Source organism: Capsicum annuum, chromosome 3, assembly GCF_002878395.1.
Source record: "Capsicum annuum cultivar UCD-10X-F1 chromosome 3, UCD10Xv1.1, whole genome shotgun sequence".
In the NCBI taxonomy this organism is placed as follows: domain Eukaryota; kingdom Viridiplantae; phylum Streptophyta; class Magnoliopsida; order Solanales; family Solanaceae; genus Capsicum; species Capsicum annuum.
The window spans coordinates 252,740,736-252,761,865 of record NC_061113.1 but is presented as its reverse complement, the minus strand read 5'-3'; the positions used below and the strand labels follow the sequence as shown (position 1 = coordinate 252,761,865).

General features: G+C 35.8%; 2 protein-coding genes across 2 annotated transcripts; both read right to left on the bottom strand.

Annotated features, from left to right (window-relative positions):
- Positions 1 to 1,793: 1,793 nt before the first annotated feature.
- Positions 1,794 to 2,699, bottom strand: LOC124896889. The gene has a single exon (XM_047408763.1). The coding sequence runs from the start codon at positions 2,697 to 2,699 to the stop codon at positions 1,794 to 1,796; it is 906 nt and encodes a 301-aa protein (XP_047264719.1).
- A 657-nt stretch (positions 2,700 to 3,356) lies between these two features.
- On the bottom strand, positions 3,357 to 21,030 carry LOC107862330. Its single transcript, XM_016707866.2, has 6 exons — positions 20,897 to 21,030; positions 20,273 to 20,422; positions 15,659 to 15,831; positions 15,501 to 15,559; positions 15,086 to 15,244; positions 3,357 to 3,565 (listed from the first exon to the last, which is right to left on the bottom strand). The coding sequence occupies exons 1-5, from the start codon at positions 21,028 to 21,030 to the stop codon at positions 15,197 to 15,199; spliced, it is 564 nt and encodes a 187-aa protein (XP_016563352.2). The 3' UTR covers positions 3,357 to 3,565; positions 15,086 to 15,196.
- Between the last annotated feature and the right edge of the window lie 100 nt (positions 21,031 to 21,130).

Sequence of the window (21,130 nt, the reverse complement as noted above, 5' to 3'; positions counted from 1 at the left end):
TTTCCAGCCACGTTGTGCAGCAATAGTAAGAAGCAACCTGATTGTGTCGAGCCTATAGCAACTGGAGCAAACGTGTCAGAATAATCAACACCAAAAATCTATGCATACCCCTTAACTACAAGTCTTGCCTTGAGCTTGTTAACAGAACCATCAGCATTCAATTTTGTCTGGTAAACCCACTTTACACCAATGATCTTTCTATCTTGAGGCTTTTCCACAAGCTGCTAGGTTTTGTTCTTCTCAATCATTCCAAGTTCCTCCTCCATTGCAGCTTTCCACTTAGGATCTAAAACAGCCTCTTTAAATCCAAAAGGCTCTAAAATAGACACATTACATCTATGGTATATCTCAGAGAGCAACCTTGTTCCTCTCACAGGTTGATCATCAATGTCTTCATCAAAATTCGGTAGATTGCTTGTGATCTACTTCTGATTAACCTTTTCCCACTCCCATTGCTCATTCTCCATAAAAAATACATCTCTACTTACCATAATTTTTTTAGTATAAGGCGAAAAAAATTTGTAAGCTTTATAGATTGTACTGTAACTAATAAAGACTCCAGGTTTAGCTTTCTTGTCTAACTTATCCCTCTTAACCTGCGAAATATGAGAGAAACGCAAACAACTAAAGATTTTTAAGTTTTTTAAGGACGGCTTATAGCCGTGCCACACCTCAAAAGGTGTCTTGCCGTCAACTGCTTTGGTAGGCAATCTGTTCAGCAAAAAACAAACAGTGTTAGTTGCTTCTGCCCATAAATATTTTGGTAAGATTTTCTCATATAACAAACATCTTGACATTTCCATTATCGTCCTATTCTTCCTTTCACTGACTCCATTCTATTTCGGAGTATATGGGGCAGTGAGTTGATGCTCAATACCTGCATTTTTGCAAAACTTTTCAAATCGATCAGATATATACTCAGTACCATTATCTGATCTAAGCGTTTGCATCCTGAAACCACTTTGATTTTCTACCAAAGCTTTGAATTTTCAGAATACTTCAGGTACTTCAGATTTGAATCTAAGAAAATAAATCCAACACATTCTTGTCATATCATCAATAAATGCTATAAAATATTTACTTCCATTAAGAGAAGCAGTTTTATGTAGTCCACACAAATTAGTATGGAGTAACTGAAGCTTCTCCAATGCTCTCCAGGTTGCCTTGGCAAAAGGCATCCTGCTTTGCTTTCCAAATTGACATGTGTTGCAGCATATGTGTTTTTCCTCCATGGATGGTAGTCCTAGAACCATATCTTTCTTCACCATGTGCAAGATCGCATTGTGATGAAAATGCCCTAGTCTCTTATGCCATACATCTGCTGTCATCTCTTGGCTCGAATAGGCAGCCGACTTTTCTTCTATTGGATCAAACAAAAAGCTTTTTCCTCTCATCTTAACTTGGCAGATTTCTTAACCCTTTGGATCAAATATCACACACTTCTTGTCCCCAAAATTAAGCTTAAAACCATTCTCCAAAAGTTGTCCCACGCTTAATAAATTTTGATCAAGTTCTGGAACAAAAAGTACATCTGAAATTAACTTTGTACCTAAACTGCTTTCAATAGCTACTGTTCCTTTTCCTTTGGCAGAAAGATAATCGCCATTATCGATTCTGACTTTAGAGATTTTAGACATGTCTAAATATTTGAAAATATCCTCATCATGAGTCATATGATTTGTACAACCGCTATCAATTAGCCAGGACTCACTTGAGACGCTGCTTATAAAACATGATGCGACAAAAAGTTGATCTTCTTCCTGTTCATTAACAACTCGAGCCTCTGCATCTTGCTACTGAGTTTTGTTTTTACATATGATAGCTTCATGCCAAAGATGATTACACTTAGTGCACTTAGTATCAGGCCTCTTCCAACACTTGAAAGGTGCATGTCCGAGCTTGTCGCAATGCTTACAAGGAGGGTATTTTCCTTTGAAACCACCTATTTTGTTTTTGTTTTTGTTGTTGTGCGCTGCACCTTCTTTATTGGTTGGTTGGTTATTCTTATTCTTATTCTTATTCTTAGAACTTCCATCATCATGATGCTTGGCTGGTAAGGCACCTTTGACAGCTCCTCCCTGTCTCATAACACATCGTTGCTCTTGCGCTTGAAAAGCACTTAAGAGCTCTGCAAGTGTGATCTTGGACAAGTCCTTAGAATTTTCTAAGGTTATTATGGTGGCCTCAAATCTTTCAGGTGCCGTTACTAGGATTTTCTCAACGATCCTTGAATCATTGAAAGCGGAACTTAACAATCTGATGCGATTTGCTAAATTAAGGAGTCTGTCAGAGTACTCCTTTATGGTTTCACTTTCTTTCATCCTTTGCAGCTCAAACTCACGTACTAGATTCAACATTTGAATCCCTCGAATCCTTTTATCTCCTTCATACTCAGTCTTGAGATAATCCCATACCTCTTTCGCTGATCCCAGAGATATGATACGAGTGAAGATATTAGATGAAGCTGCAGTAAATAAGCATGCCAGTGCCTTTGATTTCCTGGTTTTCCTCTCCTTGTGAGTTTTAATCTGCACTACCATTGTATTGTCTAGTAAAGGAGCTATCTCATATTCATTTTCAACAGCTTCCCAGAGATCCAAAGCTTGCAGATATATCCTCATTCTAACTGCCCAGATTTGATAACTTTCTCCATCGAAAGTTGGTGGTGCCATTGAGGAAAAATTTGCTTCTCCGTTCATGGTATCCACTGGATCAGATTGATGCAAACACTTACATGTCCCTTAAGATTAAAGCTTTGATACCAATTGTTGGTCTCAAACCGTTAAAGGGAAACAACACAGGAATTCAATAGTCAAACGTTGGGTGTTGAAATAGAGATGGAAGTTTAAAGAAGAGAAAACGCAGAGCGATAGAGAGAGATTAATTTCTTGTTGAAAGACCATCCTTTATTGATCATCAACTTAGCAACTTAAATAGATGCTATTACAACTAAAAATAGGACAAAGAAACAACCTACTTTTACCAAAATTAAGACAACTAATTAGTTTCCTACAAATGATAGAACTCCTAAATTAACTAGGATTGTAAGTAAAAAAAAGCTGGAGAAAAACAACAGAGAAAGACGTGCATATTCCTAAAGCAACTCTCAACAGTATCATTCGACTCTCATTCACAGCATTGTGACTCCTACACTCCAGAATGATAGAATAGAACAATCAGGACCTAAAAAGAAGGCTACATCAATTGGATTGGAGTACAGTAAGTAAATAAATTTTTCTATGAAAACTTTTCAGATATTGATGGTGTAACGGAAAACATTTTGAAAGATAATACAAACTCTAGACATATCATTGTTATTTTCCTTAAAAAAAAATAATTAGAGCATGATAGAAGATGAAATTTCAGATGAACAAAGATATAAGAAGAGGACAGATCAAAACAAGTAATGAATCTTAGGAGATGTTGGCGAACACTTACATTTAGATAATTGAAGGACACAACTCTTGAGGAGCTAGTAGTTTTCATCCACTTGGTGCCTGATGATAGACCAAGAGCTTCTTCAATAGGTCGGTATCTTGTTTTCCTAGTCTGAACCTCCTTTTCCCTGCAAATAGAATGGCCACCAGGAAATTTACCAAAAAAAAATAGAAAACAAACAATGTATGGCTTCCATATAACCTACTTACCAACAATTTCTTGTTTTCTATACCTGCAAACGTAAGATGGCCCATAATGCAATGACATAGAGAGGCAGTAACCTAAATTCTTCATGAAATTTCTCCATAATGGGAATCAATTTAGATTGAGATTATCAGTATATATTTGGATTATCATTATGTCATGACTTGAAACTATGTATGAGCATAACTCTTTCCCATTGTTGGGAATATACTCTATATTGTCCTATTCATTTGTTTCTTCCCAACTATTCAAATTTCGATGACAAAAAATTACAGTCTTCGAATTCCGATGATGACAACAGTCACCGATTCTGATGATGACTGTCCCCGAATTCCGATGGTGATAGCAGTCACCGATTTTCTCCCTTTCCGGCGATGACAACAATTACAGTCGCCGGTCTTTCTTACGATGGCGACGACAACTAACTTTGTTCTTGATGTTGGATCAACGGTCTTCGAATTCGTTTGACCAAATCGGAGGCGTACCTCGCGCCTGCACCAACATCGCGTTGGGATGGGTTCCGCGGCGAAATCAATGAGTGCGCACAACATAGCTCCTAGGAATTAGGGATTGATTAAATTCTCTTGATCTTCTTGTTCACCTATAAATATTGTGCATCTCTATGAATAAAAATATAATTTTGCAGTATCTAAACTTTCATGGTATCAGAGTTGGCATATTTCCCCTAATACCGTATGGTCAAAATAGCTTCTCAGGGAGAATATCTTTCTGAAACATCAAAAGAAGATAAAATGTCTTCTCTGAAAGCACCGATAGAAAATCTGATTACTCAAGGAGGCAATATTTCTCACATTTCTTTCCAGTTAACTTCTCATCGATTAAATGGGAAGAAATGTCTGGAATGGGCACAGTCCGTAGACCTTGCAATTGATGATCGTGAAAAGTTGGGACATCTGACTAGAAAGACGAAAAAGTCAAAAATCGGAGACCCAAAGATGAACACATGAAGATCAGAAAATTCACTTGTGATTGCCTTGTTAATATAATTCATGGAGCCAGTCATAAGTAAACCTTATCCATTTTTACCCACTCCTAAGGATGTGTGGAAAGGCGTTATAGATACGTATGCTGAGGTAGAAAATGCCTTTCAAATTTTTGAATTAAAAATAAAACTATGACAAGTTAAGCAAGATGAGAAAAAAGTCATTGCTTATTATAATGAAATGGTATTGATGAATCCAATTATGACACACCCTTGCGATCCTGCTTTAGCTCATTCCTGGAAGTAAGTACCCTTTATCACGTACTTTACTTAGTAACATAAGTTGACACAGGTTAAACTGAGCTTCAAAAAGCAGAAAAGTTTCCTTTCGATTATTCTGCTGACTACATATATATTCAAGATCTTTCTATTATCTGAGCAATTGAAACTATTCAACATGAAAAAAGGCACTCTTCCCTATAATTATAGTCTCTCTTTTCCTCTTTGTGTTTTAGGGGAAGTTTTGACATAATAGGTTCTCCTGAATTCGCTCCTGCGATGCTCAATAATTGTATCCAGGCTTATCCTCCTTCTAAAGTCAGGCGTATGGTGTATGAGTTCTCAAGGCTATTGCCTGGTACTCTTAAATTTGAACTAGTTTCGCGTGGGGCTATCTTGACAAGTCTATTCAACAATCATTTTCCGGGTAAAGAAGATATAGGAATGTATTTCCTCGCAAGTGAGGGAGAAAGGTCAGCTTCTACCTTATATATATATACATCTAAAGAGGGATAAGGGTCGTGAAGTATAAGTGGCGTCCTTACCCAAGAAGGTTTTTACTAAAAATTAATTTGCATTTATCATCCTATGCAGGTCTGAGATATATACTTCTTTGGTGGAGTTCTTGTGTAACAAAGATTCAGTTATGAGAATGCAAGTACAAGCAGCTCACCATCATTTATAAGTGTTCTCATCACCAAATCTTTGATACGCAACACCACCACCAGAGCAATATATATCCTCAGACCTGCATATAATGGGAAATGCAAGTCAATTTCTAGTAAAAACCTTCCTGGGCAAAGGTGCCCTTCATCTTTGAAACCCTTTCCATTTTTTAATAGATATTAAGGCAGAAGTTGAGCTTGCTATCTCACTTTCAAAGAAATATAGACCTATATCTTCTTTGCCCGGACAATTATAGTTGAATAGACTTGCCCAGTTATCCCCACATGGAATGCGTTAAAATTTAAGAGTATCAGGCAATAGCCTTGAGAACTCATACACCTTATGTCTAACTCTAGAAGGAGGATGAGCAAGGATAAAGTTATTAAATTTCCCAGGTGCAAAATCCATATCACCTAAGATGTCAAAACTTCCCCTATAATGAAAAGAACAAGAGAAAGATTAATAATTATAGGGAATAGAACCTGTATTCCTATTGAATGGTGCAAATTCCTCGAGTAAAAAAAGATCTTCAATATATATATGGTCTGAGGAATAATCAGGTGGAAAGTTTTCTGCTTCTTGACACATAACAAAAGGCATATTCAAGTTTCAAGGACACACAGAAAAAAAATAAATAGAAAGTTCCACATGGAGTTAAAAGATGTTTTGCACTCTACATCTCACTAAGTTGCAGAACCGAAAAAATAGAAAATAAACAACATATGGCTCCCATATAACCTACTTACCAACAATTTCTTGATTTCTATACCTGGAAACATAAGATGGCCCATAATGCAATGACATAGAGAGGGAATAACCTAAAGTTTTCATGAAATTTCTCCATAATGGGAATCAGTTTAGATTCAGATTATCATTATGTCATGACTTGAAACTATGTAAGAGCATAATTCTATCCCATAGTTGGGAATATACTCTATGTAGCCCTATTCATTTTTCAGTGATACTAATGGAGCTCCTGCCAGCTTACATGCACCCCAACTAATTCACTAGGCAACTTTTCCATCCCACAAGAGGAATTTCTTACGCTCATATGCAAAAGTCTAACTTGGTCATTCCATATATTAACAAGTAGGGATGGACATTCAGTATTTGGTTAGGTATTTTTAAAGTTCAAGTTTGGTAATTCAGAAATCAGTACTTGAGAGTAGATACCACATACCAAACTTATAAACATCGATTCGATAATTCAATAATCGGTAAATAAAATTTCGGTTCGGTGGGGTGTTTGGTTAGATGTATCATATTACACACACACACACATATTTAAAATTTGGTATTCAGTAAATATTGGATAACAAACGGTATTAATATCTTGTACCAAATCAAATCACAAATAACAAAACGTTGAAATTTTATTTTGAAATACCATTCCAATACTGAATTACTGAATATCAATTACCAAATTTTTCAGTTCAGTTTTTGGTATTTTATACCCAGCCCTATTGACAAGGTATGCTGCCTATCAAGGCTAACAAGATGGGTGTTCCTGGTGTTGCAGCTGGGATTCAAACCTAGAATCTCCAACTTGTTACTCCTGTGTCTTAACCACTACGCCATCACCTTGGGGAACCAACATTATGTTATTAACTAAAAAGTATCATATATGTTTCCTTACTAATCAATAGGGAAAAGACAAGTGGAGTTCATAAATGAAAGGTCCGCCATAAAAGAAAAGATTAATCAGACAGCTGACTACTAGTAAAGATGAGCCATCCAAAAAACTACCATGCAATGACAGCTATGAGCTGAAATTTGAAATCTTTTGGAGTTTAATTTATTTCGTGTTAACTTATGTTAGTAATTAAGGTGCATGATGAAGGCTACTTACTTCCAAGAAGGATCTAGAGCACGATCACAAGGGTGTGTCATGGGTATCATTCGGCTCTCATTCACGGACTCCTACGCTCCAGAATGATAGAACCATCAGGACCTAAAAAGAAGGCTACATCAATTGGATTGAAGTATAGTAAGTAAACAAATTTTTATATGAAATCTATTCAGATATTGATGGTTTAATGGAAAACATTTTGAAAGATAATACCAACTCTAGACATATATGTGAGAAATATAAGTGAAAAATAATATTGAATTGTTGTAACTACATCATTACATTGAGACCCTATTTATAGACACTACATTCCAATCCTTTTCCTAATAGGACTATACATTATAATTCCTTCCCAAATAGGATTTTATATTCTATTCCTATTCCTACTCATATTCTACCACTCTCCCTAATGCTGGTGCATAGAAGACATATGTACCAAGCTTGTTGTGGGTGTAATTAATACGACAATCGATGAAGGACTGGGTGAAGATAGTGCAAGAAAACTAATAAGGACGGCCGTGGACGTCTGGGAGAGCTCAACTGAAACAAAACAAACTGAAAAAGTGATCCAAAAGTAGTAAACATTGCCGAAAAGTCAATGTGTCACTAGAAAATTGCCGGAAAGTGGTATAAAATATAAGGGTCATCTTGAAATCAGGAGATGAGTAGATCTTGAACAAGATAGTCACTGAAGAACAGGCCGAAACATGCTCATGCACCGGATTATTAGATTTGATGGCTGAAAAGTGGTCACCATTGGAGAAAAAAATATATGGGTAGGGTCGGAATGATGACACGACCCTCCTGAGAAAAGAGAATTATATGAGTAGGTTATAATGATGGCACAATCCTACTAAGGAATATAAATTATATGGGTAGAGTCAGAATGATGACACGACCCTACTAAAAAATAGAAATTATATGGGTAGGGTTAGAATGACGACACAATTGTACTGAAAAAGAGAAATTATATGGGTAGACCCTACTGAAAAAGAGAACTTATATGGGTGGGGTCAGAAATGATGGCACGACCCTATGCAAATCAGATCTGAGGAATCCCTATAAAGACGCAGGGAACAACGCAAATCAGATTAAGGAGTCATCTAAAAGACGCACGGTGCTATGCAACTCAGATATGAGAAAACAGTCCAAAAATATGCACGGTACTACACAAATTAGATATGAGAAAGTAGGAAAAAGAAGTGTGGTGGCCTAACTTTTGATAACATGATCATTGGTTAGACGGGCGGAATATATGGGTTATAGCGGCCTACCGACAACGGAATCTCTTTGATTCTCTACCAAGATCGTAGAGTCTCTGACACCATGTGAGAAATATAAGAGAAAAATATTATTGAATTGTTATAACTATATTATTACATTGAGACCCTATTTATAGACACTACATTCCAATCTTTTTCTAAATAGGACACTATATTACAATTCCTTTCCAAATAGAATTATATACGCTATTCCTATTCCTATTCATATTCTAACAATATCAATGTTATTTTTCTTAAAAAAATTAATTAGAGCATGATAGAAAATGAAATTTCTGATGAAAAAAGATGTAAGAAGACGACAGATCAAAACAAGTAATGAATCTTAAGAGATGTTGGCGAACACTTACATTTAGATGATGGGTGGACACAACTCTTGAGGAGCTAGTAGTTTTTATCCACTTTGATATGGGAATAATCATGGATATGGACTTAGGAGAGTGCGTGTTGGACCCGATCATTGGCACGTGCAATTGAAGTGTAAAAGAGGTCCAAAATGTACCCAAAGCAGCCCATAAATTATATCAGATGGCTTCCCACTCTTTGAAGGGCCTTTTGATCATATTAACTTATATTTTGTAATAGCTATAAAAAGAACATTGTAGGGGTTTTAGTTTAGTTTTTGGATGATATTTGGGAGCCTTGTAAGACTTGTAACAAGCTCTCTCTATACTGAGAAGAGTGACCACCGAAACTAGGATACAACAATAGGGTGGATTCTCTTTTGTTGTTGCTTACTTGGAAACGTTGATGCTATAGAGGTGGAATTCGATATTGTGTCACGTAAGAGATAGGTTTATTGTTGTGTGTAGTGTTAAGGGTCCAAGAGTGTCCATTCTTGGGTTCTTCAGATTATACCTTCATGTGGTCTATCTATCTATCATTTTACCTTCTCGTAATCTTGTTTAGTGTTTGTGTTGTAATCTTGTGTTCTTGTTGTTATTGTTAAATCCGAATCTTATGTATTCTTGTTCATCATCTTATGTTGTTAATCTAGTTTGTTGTCCGCTGATTTGGTATAATAAATACCTTGTTATCTTCTTGTTATTGTGTTCTTAGGAAGCCGAGACTTGATCTCCAAAAGGGTTCACGAATTTCTTCCATTTTGTGGACTATATTTTGGAATAATTTTGGTGTTCCCTTGTTTGTCCCATATCACACTTGGTGCCTGATGATAGACCAAGAGCTTCTGCAATAGGTAGGTATCTTGTTTTCCCGGTATGTAGCTCCTTTTCCCAGTTAATAGAATGGCCACCAAGAAACTTACCACGTTTCTTTGGTGGCACAGAACTCTGAAAAACCTTTGCAGGAGCATGTAACTTGGATTCAAAACACTCATTTTTCTAGTCCACGAGATAAAGAAATTACTCACTTGCCCTTATCACATTCTTCACAGCAATAGTCCTCTTGAGCACCTTCGCACAATAACCCCGTATGCAATATCTAAAAGGAAGAGAAAGGACAGAATTTATAAAAAGGGAAAGAGGACTACATATGCATAAAAGATAAAAGCAGTATATAAGAGAATTAAATGCTACAACATGCTAATGGAAGAATCAATGTATCCTTTAGGTGGAACCCAATGTCCAATATCATTTAGGATCCGCTTTAAAGAATGCCAGAAAGATTAGACAGCTCGAAGAGGTCCTAATTCTCCCCTAAGAGGTCATATCACTTCCATTTAGGCTTCTAGTTTTGTTCCATTTTTCATCTCTATTTAAGATTCCAAAATAAGGGTGTCTAATGAGTTCACAGATTTAGTCATAATTAGCTCCATGGATGAGTAGGCAGATTTGATTCTAATCTGCTCCACAATTGAGTAGGCATATATATATATGATTGCAATCTGCCGTAAATATGTGATATCATATATTGTGACTCTAGGAGAATAGATAAGAGGAAATACCTTGATTCATGTATCTCCTAGGCTAAGTTGCATAAACTCGGGTGCGGGTATTCAAGACGGGTGCGAATCCGATAGTCGGATTCATCAAAATTTAAATTTTAAAACTCGGAGGTGCAAATCCGAGTATGGATACGGATGCAGGAATTTGGCTAAAAAATTAAATATTATAAATATAAAGTTATAAGATATTCTAAAAATTTACTTTTAACTTTTAAGATAACTTTTAGTTACTTTTTTCAATTAGGATTGGTATATACTTGTACTTTTGGGAAATCAACAAATGCATATATATTAATATAGAAATTCTTTGATGAGAAACCACACACACATATCTTTTGACTATATTAATATAAACTTTTTTTATATTTTAAAAAATATTATTAAAAACAAGATCTGACGAGTCATCTTTCCTATCCTCAACCACTTTTTGTTTCTTCCCAACGATTCAAATTCCTTCGACAAAGATTACAGTCGCTGAATTTTGACGATGACAGCAGTCGCTGATTCCGATGATGATTGTCGCCGGATTTACCAATGATTCAAATTCCATCGACAAAAATTACAGTCGTTGAATTCCGACGATGACAGCAGTCGCTGATTCCGATGATGATTGTCGCCGGATTTCTTGCCGGATTCCGACGGTGACAGTAGTCACAGATTTTCTCCCTTCTGACGACGACAACAATACAGTCTCCGGTTTTTCTTATGATGACGACAACCAACTTTGTTCTTGATGTTGGATCAACGTCTTCGGATTTGTTTTACCAAATCAGAGACGCACCCCGCACCAGCGCCGCGTTGGGATGGGTTCAGCAGTGAAATCAATGAGTCCGCTCAACATAACTCCTAGGAATTCGTGATTGATTAGATTCTTTTGATCTTCTTGTTCACCTGTAAATATTGTAAAACTCTATGAATAAAAACATATTTTTGCAGTATCTAAACATTCATGGTATCAGACTTGGAATTTTTCCCCTTATACCATATGGTCAAAAAAGCTTCTCAGGGAAAATATCTTTCTAGAATATCAAAAGAAGACAAAATGTCTTCTCTGGAAGCTCCAAATCTGATGACTCAAGTAGGCAATGTTTCTCACATGCCCTTCCAGTTAACTTCTCATCGATTAAATGGAAGAACTATCTAAAACGGGCACAATTCAGAGAGTTTGAAATCGATGATCGTAAAAAGTTGGGACATCTAACTATAAAGACGAAAAAGTCAAAAATCGGAGACCCAAAGATGAACACATGGAAATTAGCATGTTGTTTTGATATCTGAAAATGGAATTACCTCCGAGGATACATTGCATTAGCATGTTGTTTCATTTAGTTATCTTATGTACTTTCTATTATAAAAAATTCTGCTTTTTCTATTCCTTTCAGATATTGCGTGTTGAATTGTTGTGTAGAAGCACCCAAGGATTGATGCTGTGAAGTATGTGAAAAGGTCAAAGGATCCATGTTACATGCTTCTGAAAAGATTTGTCAGAGCATTGCGCCACCAAGGAAACACAATAAGTTTCGTGGTTCTCATGGTATTAACCGGGAAAAGGAGGTACGGACTGGGAAAACGAAGTATCTCCCTGTTGAAGAAGCACTCAGTCTACCATCGAGCCTCAATAAAAAGGGAAATCCACTGAACATCATTGGCTCCTCAAGAGTTGTGAAAACAAAATCTATGGCAAACAGGACTCGAGGGAGTTTTAGCACGTCTGGAGCTCAAACTTCAAATTCTTTTCCTGCGAAGAGCCCACTGCAACGGCTTTTAGGATCAGCAAGATATACAAATCCTCAGAATGTCAAAAACACTAAAATCACGGAACAGATCAAAAACAAAGTACAAGCTTCAAAAGGTTAGTGTTCACCAACATATTTTGTGTTTGTTATTTGTTTTGATATGTCTTCTTCTTATATCTTTATTCATCAGAAATTTCATTTCCTATCATATTCTTTAATTGATATAGCCTACATTTTAGGTTATGGTGAGCTTAAGAGTCCCGGTGCTGCCAATGAGAGTCCATTGATGAATCCAATTATGACACACATTCATGGAAGTAAGTACCCTTTATAACGTACTTTAATTAGTAACATAAGTTAACACAGGTAAAACTGAGCATCAAAAAGCAGAAAAGTTTCCTTCTGATTATTCTATAGACCATATATATATATATATATATATATATATATATATATATATTGAAGATCTTTCTTTTATCTGTGCAATTGGAACTAATCAGCTGGAAAAAAAAGGCTTTCTTCCCTATAATTAATAGTCTCTTTTCCTCTTTGTGTAGCAGGGGAAGTTTTGACATCAAAGGTGCTCCTGAATTCGCTCCTAGGATGTTCAATAATTGTATCCAGGCTTATCCTCCTTCCAAATTCAGGCGTAAGGTGTATGAGTTCTCAAGGCTATTGTCTAGTAACTCTTAAATTTGAACTAGTACCGAGTGAGGCTATGTGGACGTGTCTATTCAACAATCATTTTTCGGGTAACGAAGATACAAGACTGTATTTCCTTGCAAGTGAGATAGAAAGGTCATCTTCTGCCTTATAGATGTCTATCTTAAAAGGGATAAGGGTCATGAAGTAGAAGTGGCGTCCTTACCCAGGAAGGTTTTTACTAGAAATTAATTTGCATTTCTCATTTTATGCAGGTCTAAGATATATACTGCTCAGGTGGAGTTCTAGTGTAACAAAGATTCGGTGATGAGAATGCTTATAAATGATGCTGAGCTGATTCTCATCAGCAAATCTTTGATACACATGAAGACTACCAGAGCAATATAGATCGTCAAACCTGCGTATAATGGGAAATGCAAATCAATTTCTAGTAAAAACCTTCCTGGGCAAAGGTGCCCTTCTACTTTGCAACCCTTTCCCTTTTTGAAAAGATATATAAGGCAAAAGCTGAGCTTTCTCTCTCACTAGCAAAGAAATACAGTCTTATATCTTCTTTGCCCGGACAATATCATTGAATAGACTTGCCCAGTTATCCCCACATGGAACGAGTTCAAATTTAAGAGTATCAGGCAATAGCCTTGAAAACTCATAGACGTTACGTCTGACTCTAGAAGGAAGATGAGAATGGATAAACATCCCAGGTGCAAAATCCAGATCACCTAAGATGTCAAAACTTCCCCTATAATGCAAAGAACAAGAGAAAGAATAATAATTATAGGGAAGAGAACATGTAATCCTGTTGAATGGTGCAAATTCCTCGAGTAAAAAAAGATCTTCAAAAAATATATATGGTCTTCAGAATAATCAAATGGAAAGTTTTCTGCTTCTTGACACATAACAAAAGGTTTATTCAAGTTTCAAGGCCAAAAAAAAAAAACAGAGAAAGTTCCACATGGAGTTGAAAGATGTTTTGCACTCTACATCTCATTAAGTTGAAGAAACCAAAAAAAATTAGAAAACAAACAATGTATGGCTTCCATATTACCTACTTACCAACAATTTCTTGTTTTCTATACCTGCAAACGTAAGATGGCCCATAATGCAATGATATAGAGAGACAGTAACCTAAAGTCTTCATGAAATTTCTCCATAATGGGAATCAATTTAGATTGAGATTATCAGTATATATTCAGATTATCATTATGTCATGACTTGTAACTATGTATGAGCATAACTCTTTCCCATTGTTGGGAATATACTCTATATTGTCCTATTCATTTTTTCAATGATAATAATGGAGCTCCTGCCAGCTTGCATGCACCCCAACTAATTCACTGGGCAACCTGTCCATCCCACAAAGGGAATTTCTTAAGCTTATATGCAAAAGTCTAACTTGGCCATATCATATATTGTCAAGTAGGGGGTGGGCGTTCAGTATTCGGTTCGGTATTTTTAAAGTTCAGGTTCAATAATTCGGTAATCAATATTTGAGAGTAGATACCACATACCATACTTATAAACATCAATTCGATAATTCAGTAATCGGTAAATTAAATTTCGGTTCAGTACGGTATTTTGTTAGACGTATCGTATTATAAATATATATATATATATAATTTGGTATTCGATAAATATTGAATACCAAACGGTATTTAATAATTTGTACCATAACCAATCCTGAATAACAAAATGTTGAAATTTTACTCCCAAATACCAACTGAATTACCGAATATCAATTACCAACTTTTTTTATTCGGTTTGGTAATTAAGTCCTCGGTGTTTTACACCCAGCCCTATTGACAAGTTATCCTGCCTATCAAGGCTAGCCAGATGGGTGTACCTAGTTTTGTAGCTTGGATTCAAACCTAGAATCTTCAAGTTGTTACTCCTATGTCTTAACCAATACGCCATCCCCTTGGGGAACCAACATTATGTTATTAACTAAAAAGTATCGTATATTTTTCCTTACTAATCAATAGGGAAAAGAACAATGGAGTTCATAAAAGAAAGGTTCTCCATAAAAGAAAAGATTAATCAGTCAGCTGACTTCTAGCAAAGATGAGCCATCCAAAAAGCTACCACGCTAGGCTGAAATTTGAACTCTTTTGGAGTTTAATTTACCTCGTGTTAACTTATGATAGTAATTAAGGTGCATGATGAAGGCTACTTTCTTCCTGGAAGGATCGTGAGCAGGATCATAAGGGTGCGTCATGGGTATCATTCGACTCTCATTCAAAGCATTGGGACTCCTACGCTCCAGAATGATAGAACCCTCAGGACCTAAAAAGAAGGCTACATCAATTGGATTGAAGTACAGTAAGTAAATAAATTTTTCTATGAAATCTTTTCAGATATTGATGGTGTAACTGAAAACATTTTGAAAGATAATACCAACTCTAGACATATCATTGTTATTTTTCTTAAAAAAAAATTAATTAAAGCATGATAGAAAATGAAATTTCAGATGAAAAAAGATATAAGAAGAGGACAGATCAAAAGAAGTATTGAATCTTAGGAGATGTTGGCGAACACTTACATTTAGATGATTGGTGGACACAACTCTTGAGGAGCTAGTAGTTTTCATCCACTTGGTGCCTGATGATAGACCAAGAGCTTCTTCAATAGGTCGTTATCTTATTTCCCCGGTCTGTACCTCCTTTTCCCTGCTAATAGAATGGCCACCAAGAAACTTACCACAGCACTTTGGTGGCACAAAACTCTGAAAAACCTTTGCAAGAGCATGTAACTTGGATCCAGAACACACATTTTCAAGTCCACATGATGAAGACATTACTTTCTTGCCCTTATCACATTCTTCACGGCAACAATCCTCTTGAGCATCTTCGCAATAACCCTGTATGCGATATCTTAAAGGAAGAGAAAAGACAGAATTTTTAAAAACAGGGAGAGGACTACATATGCATAAAATATACAGACAGTATATAAGAGAATTAAATGCTACAACATGCTAATGAAAGAATTAATGTGTGCTTTAGGTGGAACCCAATATCCAATACCATTTAGGATCTGCTTTGAAGAACGCCAGAAAGATTAGACAGCTCGAAGAGGTCCTAATTCTCCCCTAAGAGGTCTATATCACTTTCATTTAGGCTTCTAGTTTTGTTCCATTTTTCATCTCTATTTAAGATTACAAAATAAGGGTGTCGAATGAGTTGACAGATTTTGTCATAATTTGCTCCACGGATGACAGGCAGATTCGATGCTAATCTACTCCACAATTGAGTAGGCAGATTTGATTCTAATCTGCTCCACAATTGAGTAGGCAGATATGATTGCAATCTGTTGCTGTAAATATGTGATATCATATTTTGTTATTCTAGGAGAATAGATTAGAGGAAATCCTTAATTCATGTACCTCCTAGGCTAAGTTGCATAGACTCGGATGTGGATATCCGAGATGGGTGTGGATCCGAGAGTCGAATTCATTAAAATTTAAATTTTAAGATTCGGAAGTGCGAATCCAAGTAACGATATGGTGCAGGAATTTGGCTAAAATACTAAATATTATAAATATAAAGTTATAAAAAATATTCTAAAAATCTACTTTTAACTTTTAAGATAACTTTTAGTTACTTTTTAATTTAGGATTGGTATATACTTGTATATTTGGGAAACCAATAGGAACATATATAGTGTTTTACAATATTAATATAAAATTTCTTTTTTATGAGAAACCAACAGACACACATATCTTTTGACTATATTAATATATAATCCTTTTTTTTATATTTTAAAAAATATAACTGTTAAAGACTAGATCTGACGATTAATCTTTTCTGTCCCCAACCACTTTTTGTTTCTCCCCAACAATTCAAATTTCGAAGAAAAAAATTACAGTCGTCAAATTCCGACGATGACAACAGTCGCCGATTTCGATGATGACTATTGTCGGATTCTGATGGTGACAGTAGTCACCAATTTTCTCCCACTCCTGCGATGACAACAATTATAGTCGCCGGACTTTCTGACGACGACGACAACTAACTTTGTTCTTGATGTTGGATCAACATCTTCAGATTCGTTTGACGGAATCCGAGACGTACCTCGCGCCCGCACCAACGTTGCGTTGGGATGGGTTCGACGGCAAAATCAATGAGTGCGCGCAACATAGCTCCTATGAATTAGGGATTGATTAAATTCTTTTGATCTTCTTGTTCACCCATAAATATTGTGCACTCTATGAATAAAAACATATTTTGCAGTATCTAAACTTTCATAGTATCAGAGTTGGAATATTTTCCCTAATACCATATGGTCAAAATAGCTTCTCAGGGAGAATATCTTTTTGGAACATCAAAAGAAGATAAAATGTCTTCTCTGAAAGCTCCAATAGAAAATCTAATTACTCAAGGAGGCAATGTTTCTGACATTTCCTTCCAGTTAACTTCTCATCAATTGAATGGGAAGAACTGTCTGGAATGGGCACAGTTCATAAAGCTTTCAATTGATGATCATGAAAAGTTGGGACATCTGACTAGAAAGATGAAAAAGTCAAAAATCGGAGACCCAAAGATGAACACATAAAGATCAGAAAATTCACTCGTGATTGGCTGGTTAATATATTTCATGGAGCCAGTCATAAGTAAACCTTATCTATTTTTACCCACTCCTAAGGATTGTGGGAAGCCGTTATACAGACGTATTCTAAGGTAGAAAAAGCCTTTCAAATTTTTGAGTAAAAAATAAAACTATGACAAGTTAAGTAAGTTGAGAAAAAAATCATTCTTATTATAATGAAATGGTATTGATGAATCCAATTATGACACACCCTTGTGATCCTGCTTTAGCTAATTCGTGGAAGTAAGTACCCTTCATCACGTAGTTTACTTAGTAACATAAGTTGACACAAGTAAAACTAAGCATCAAAAAGTAGAAAAGTTTCCTTTTGATTATTCTGCTGACTACATATATATATATATATTGAAGATCTTTCTTTTATCTGAGCAATTGAAACTATTCAACAGGAAAAAAAGGCTCTCTTCCCTATAATTAGTAGTCTCTCTTTTCCTCTTTGTGTTTCAGGGGAAGTTTTGACATTATAGGTGCTCCTGAATTCGCTCCTAGGATGCTCAATAATTGTATCCAAGCTTAGCCACCTTCCAAAGTCAGGCGTATGGTGTATGAGTTCTCAAAGCTATTGCCTGGTACTCTTAAATTTGAACTAGTTCCACTTGGGGCTATCTGGACAAGTCTATTCAACAATCATTTTTCGGGTAAAGAAGATATAGGACTGTATTTCCTCACAAGTGAGAGAGAAAGGTCAGCTTCTGCCTTATATATATCTATCTGAAAGAGATAAGGGTCGTGAAGTAGAAATGGGGTCGTTACCCAGGAAGGTTTTTACTAAAAATTAATTTGCATTATCATCCTATGCAGGTCTGAGATATATACTGCTTTGGTGGAGTTCTTGTGTAACAACGATTCGGTGATGAGAATGCAAGTACAAGCAGCTCAATATTATTTATAAGCGTTCTCATCACCAAATCTTTGATATACAACAGCACCACTCGAGCAATATATATCCTTATATAATGGGAAATGCAAATAAATTTCTAGTAAAAACCTTCCTAGGCAAAGGTGCCCATCTACTTTGCAACCCTTTCCCTATTTGGATAGATATATAAGGCAGAAGTTGAGATTGCTCTCTCACTTTCAAAGAAATATAGACCTATATCTTCTTTGTCTGGACAATTATAGTTGAATAGACTTGCCCAGTTATCCCCACATGGAACGAGTTAAAATTTAAGAGTATCAGGCAATAGCCTTGTAAACTCATACACCTTACGTCTAACTCTAGAAGGTGGATGAGCATGGATAAAGTTATTAAACATCCCAGGAGCAAAATCCAGATCACCTAAGATGTCAAAAGTTCCCCTATAATGGAAAGAACAAGAGAAAGATTAATAATTATAGGGAAGAGAACCTGTATTCCTGTTGAATGGTGCAAATTCCTCGAGTAAAAAAAGATCTTCAATATATATATGGTCTGCGGAGTAATCAAATGGAAAGTTTTCTGCTTCTTGACACATAACGAAAGGCATATTCAAGTTTCAACGACTCAAAAAAAAAAAAGAGAAAGTTTCACATGGAGTTAAAAGATGTTTTGCACTCTACATCTCATTAAGTTACAGAACCAAAAAAAAGTTAGAAAACAAACAATGTATGGCTTCCATATAACCTACTTACCAACAATTTCTTATTTTCTATACCTGCAAACATAAGATGGCCCATAATGCAATAACATAGAGAGGCAGTAATCTAAAGTCTTCATGAAATTTCTTCATAATGGGAATCAATTTCGATTTAGATTATCATTATGTCATGACTTGCAACTATGTAAGAGCATAACTCTTTCCCATAGTTGGGAATGTACTCTATATTGCCCTATTCATATTTTCAATGATACTAATAGAGTTCCTGCCAGCTTGCATGCACCCCAACTAATTCACTGGGCAACCTGTCCATCCCACAAGGGGAATTTCTTAATCTCATATGCAAAAGTCTAACTTTGCTATACATATATTAACAAGTAGGGGTGCGCATTCAGTATTCTTTTCGGTATTTCTAAAGTTCAAGTTTGGTAATTCGGTAATCGATATTTGAGAGTAGATACCACATACCTTACTTATAAACATTGATTCGATAATTCAGTAATCGTAAATTACATTTCGGTTCAGCATGGTATTTGGTTAGACTTATCATATTATACATATAAAATTCGATATTCAGTAAATATTGAATACCAAACAGTATATTAATATCTTGTACCATACCCAATCCCGAATACCGAAATGTTGAAATTTTACTCCGAAATACCATATCAATACTGAATTACTGAATATCAATTACCAAATTTTTTGGTTTGGTTCGGTTCGGTTCGGTAATTTGGTTTTCGGTATTTTATACCCAGCCCTATTGACAAGGTATACTGCTTATCAAGGCTAGCCAGATGGGTGTACCTGGTGTTACAGCTTTGATTCAAACCTAGAATCTCCAAGTTGTTACTCCTATGATTTAAACACTAGGTTAACCAACATTATGTTATTAATTAAAACATACACATATGTTTCCTTACTAATTAATAGGGAAAAGACCAGTGGAGTTCATAAAAGAAAGGTCCTCCATAAAAGAAAAGATTAATCAGTCTGCTGACTACTATCAAAGATGAGCCATCCAAAAAGCTACCATGCAAAGACAGATATGAGCTAAATTTCAACTCTTTGGGAGTTTAATTTACCTCGTGTTAACTTATGTTAGTAATTAAGGTGCATGATGAAGGATACTTACTTCCAGGAAGGATCTAGAGCAGGATCACAAGGTATCATTCGAATCTCATTCACAGCATTGGGACTCCTACGCTCCAGAATGCTAGAATCACCATGACCTAAAAAGAAGGGTACATCAATTGGATTGAAGTACAGTAAGTAAATAATTTTTCTGTTAAAGCTTTTCAGATATTGATGGTGTAACGAAAATCGTTTTGAAAGATAATACCAACTCTAGACATATCAATGTTATTTTTCTTAAAAAAGAAATTAATTAGAGCATGATAGAAAATGAAATTTCTGATGAACAAAGATATACGAAGAGGACAGATCAAAACAAGTAATGAACACTAAGAGATGTTGGCAAAAACTTACATTTAGATGTTTGTGCTGTTTTTTTGCTCTGTTCAGTGATTTTTCTCTTTCGTAGATTCAGAGGCTTTGTATATCCTGCCGATCCTAAAGACCAGTGCACTGTACACTTCTCAGGAAAAGAAGCGCGCTACAATTTCCTTGAGACATGTTTGCCATGGATATGGTGGACACAACTCTTGAGGAGCTAGTGGTTTTCATCCACTTGGTGCCTGATGATAGACGAAGAGCTTCTTCAATAGGTAGGTATCTTGTTTACCCGGTCTGTACCTACTTTTCCCATTTACTAGAATGGCCACCAAGAAACTTACCACATTTCTTTGGTGGCACAGAACTCTGAAAAACCTTTGCAGAAGCATGTAACTTGGATCCAGAACACTCATTTTCTAGTCCACATGATGAAGACATTACTCGCTTGCCCTTTTACATTCTTCACGGCAATAATCCTCTTGTTGAAATTGTACGAGTTTTCATCATTTTGTAAACTTTTATTTTATCAATTACTCTT

Bases quoted from the DNA above. Each gene is read 5' to 3' on its own strand.
- LOC124896889 (XM_047408763.1), bottom strand. From the start codon at position 2,699: ATGAACGGAGAAGCAAATTTTTCCTCAATGGCACCACCAACTTTCGAT.
- LOC107862330 (XM_016707866.2), bottom strand. From the start codon at position 21,030: ATGTCTTCATCATGTGGACTAGAAAATGAGTGTTCTGGATCCAAGTTA. The intron at 20,423-20,896 runs GTAGGTACAGAC...AAGCTTTAACAG, and splicing joins CATTCTAGTAAATGGGAAAA to AAAAATTATTTACTTACTGT. The intron at 15,245-15,500 runs GTAAGTGTTCGC...CCTTCTTTTTAG, and splicing joins TGTCCACCAATCATCTAAAT to GTCCTGAGGGTTCTATCATT.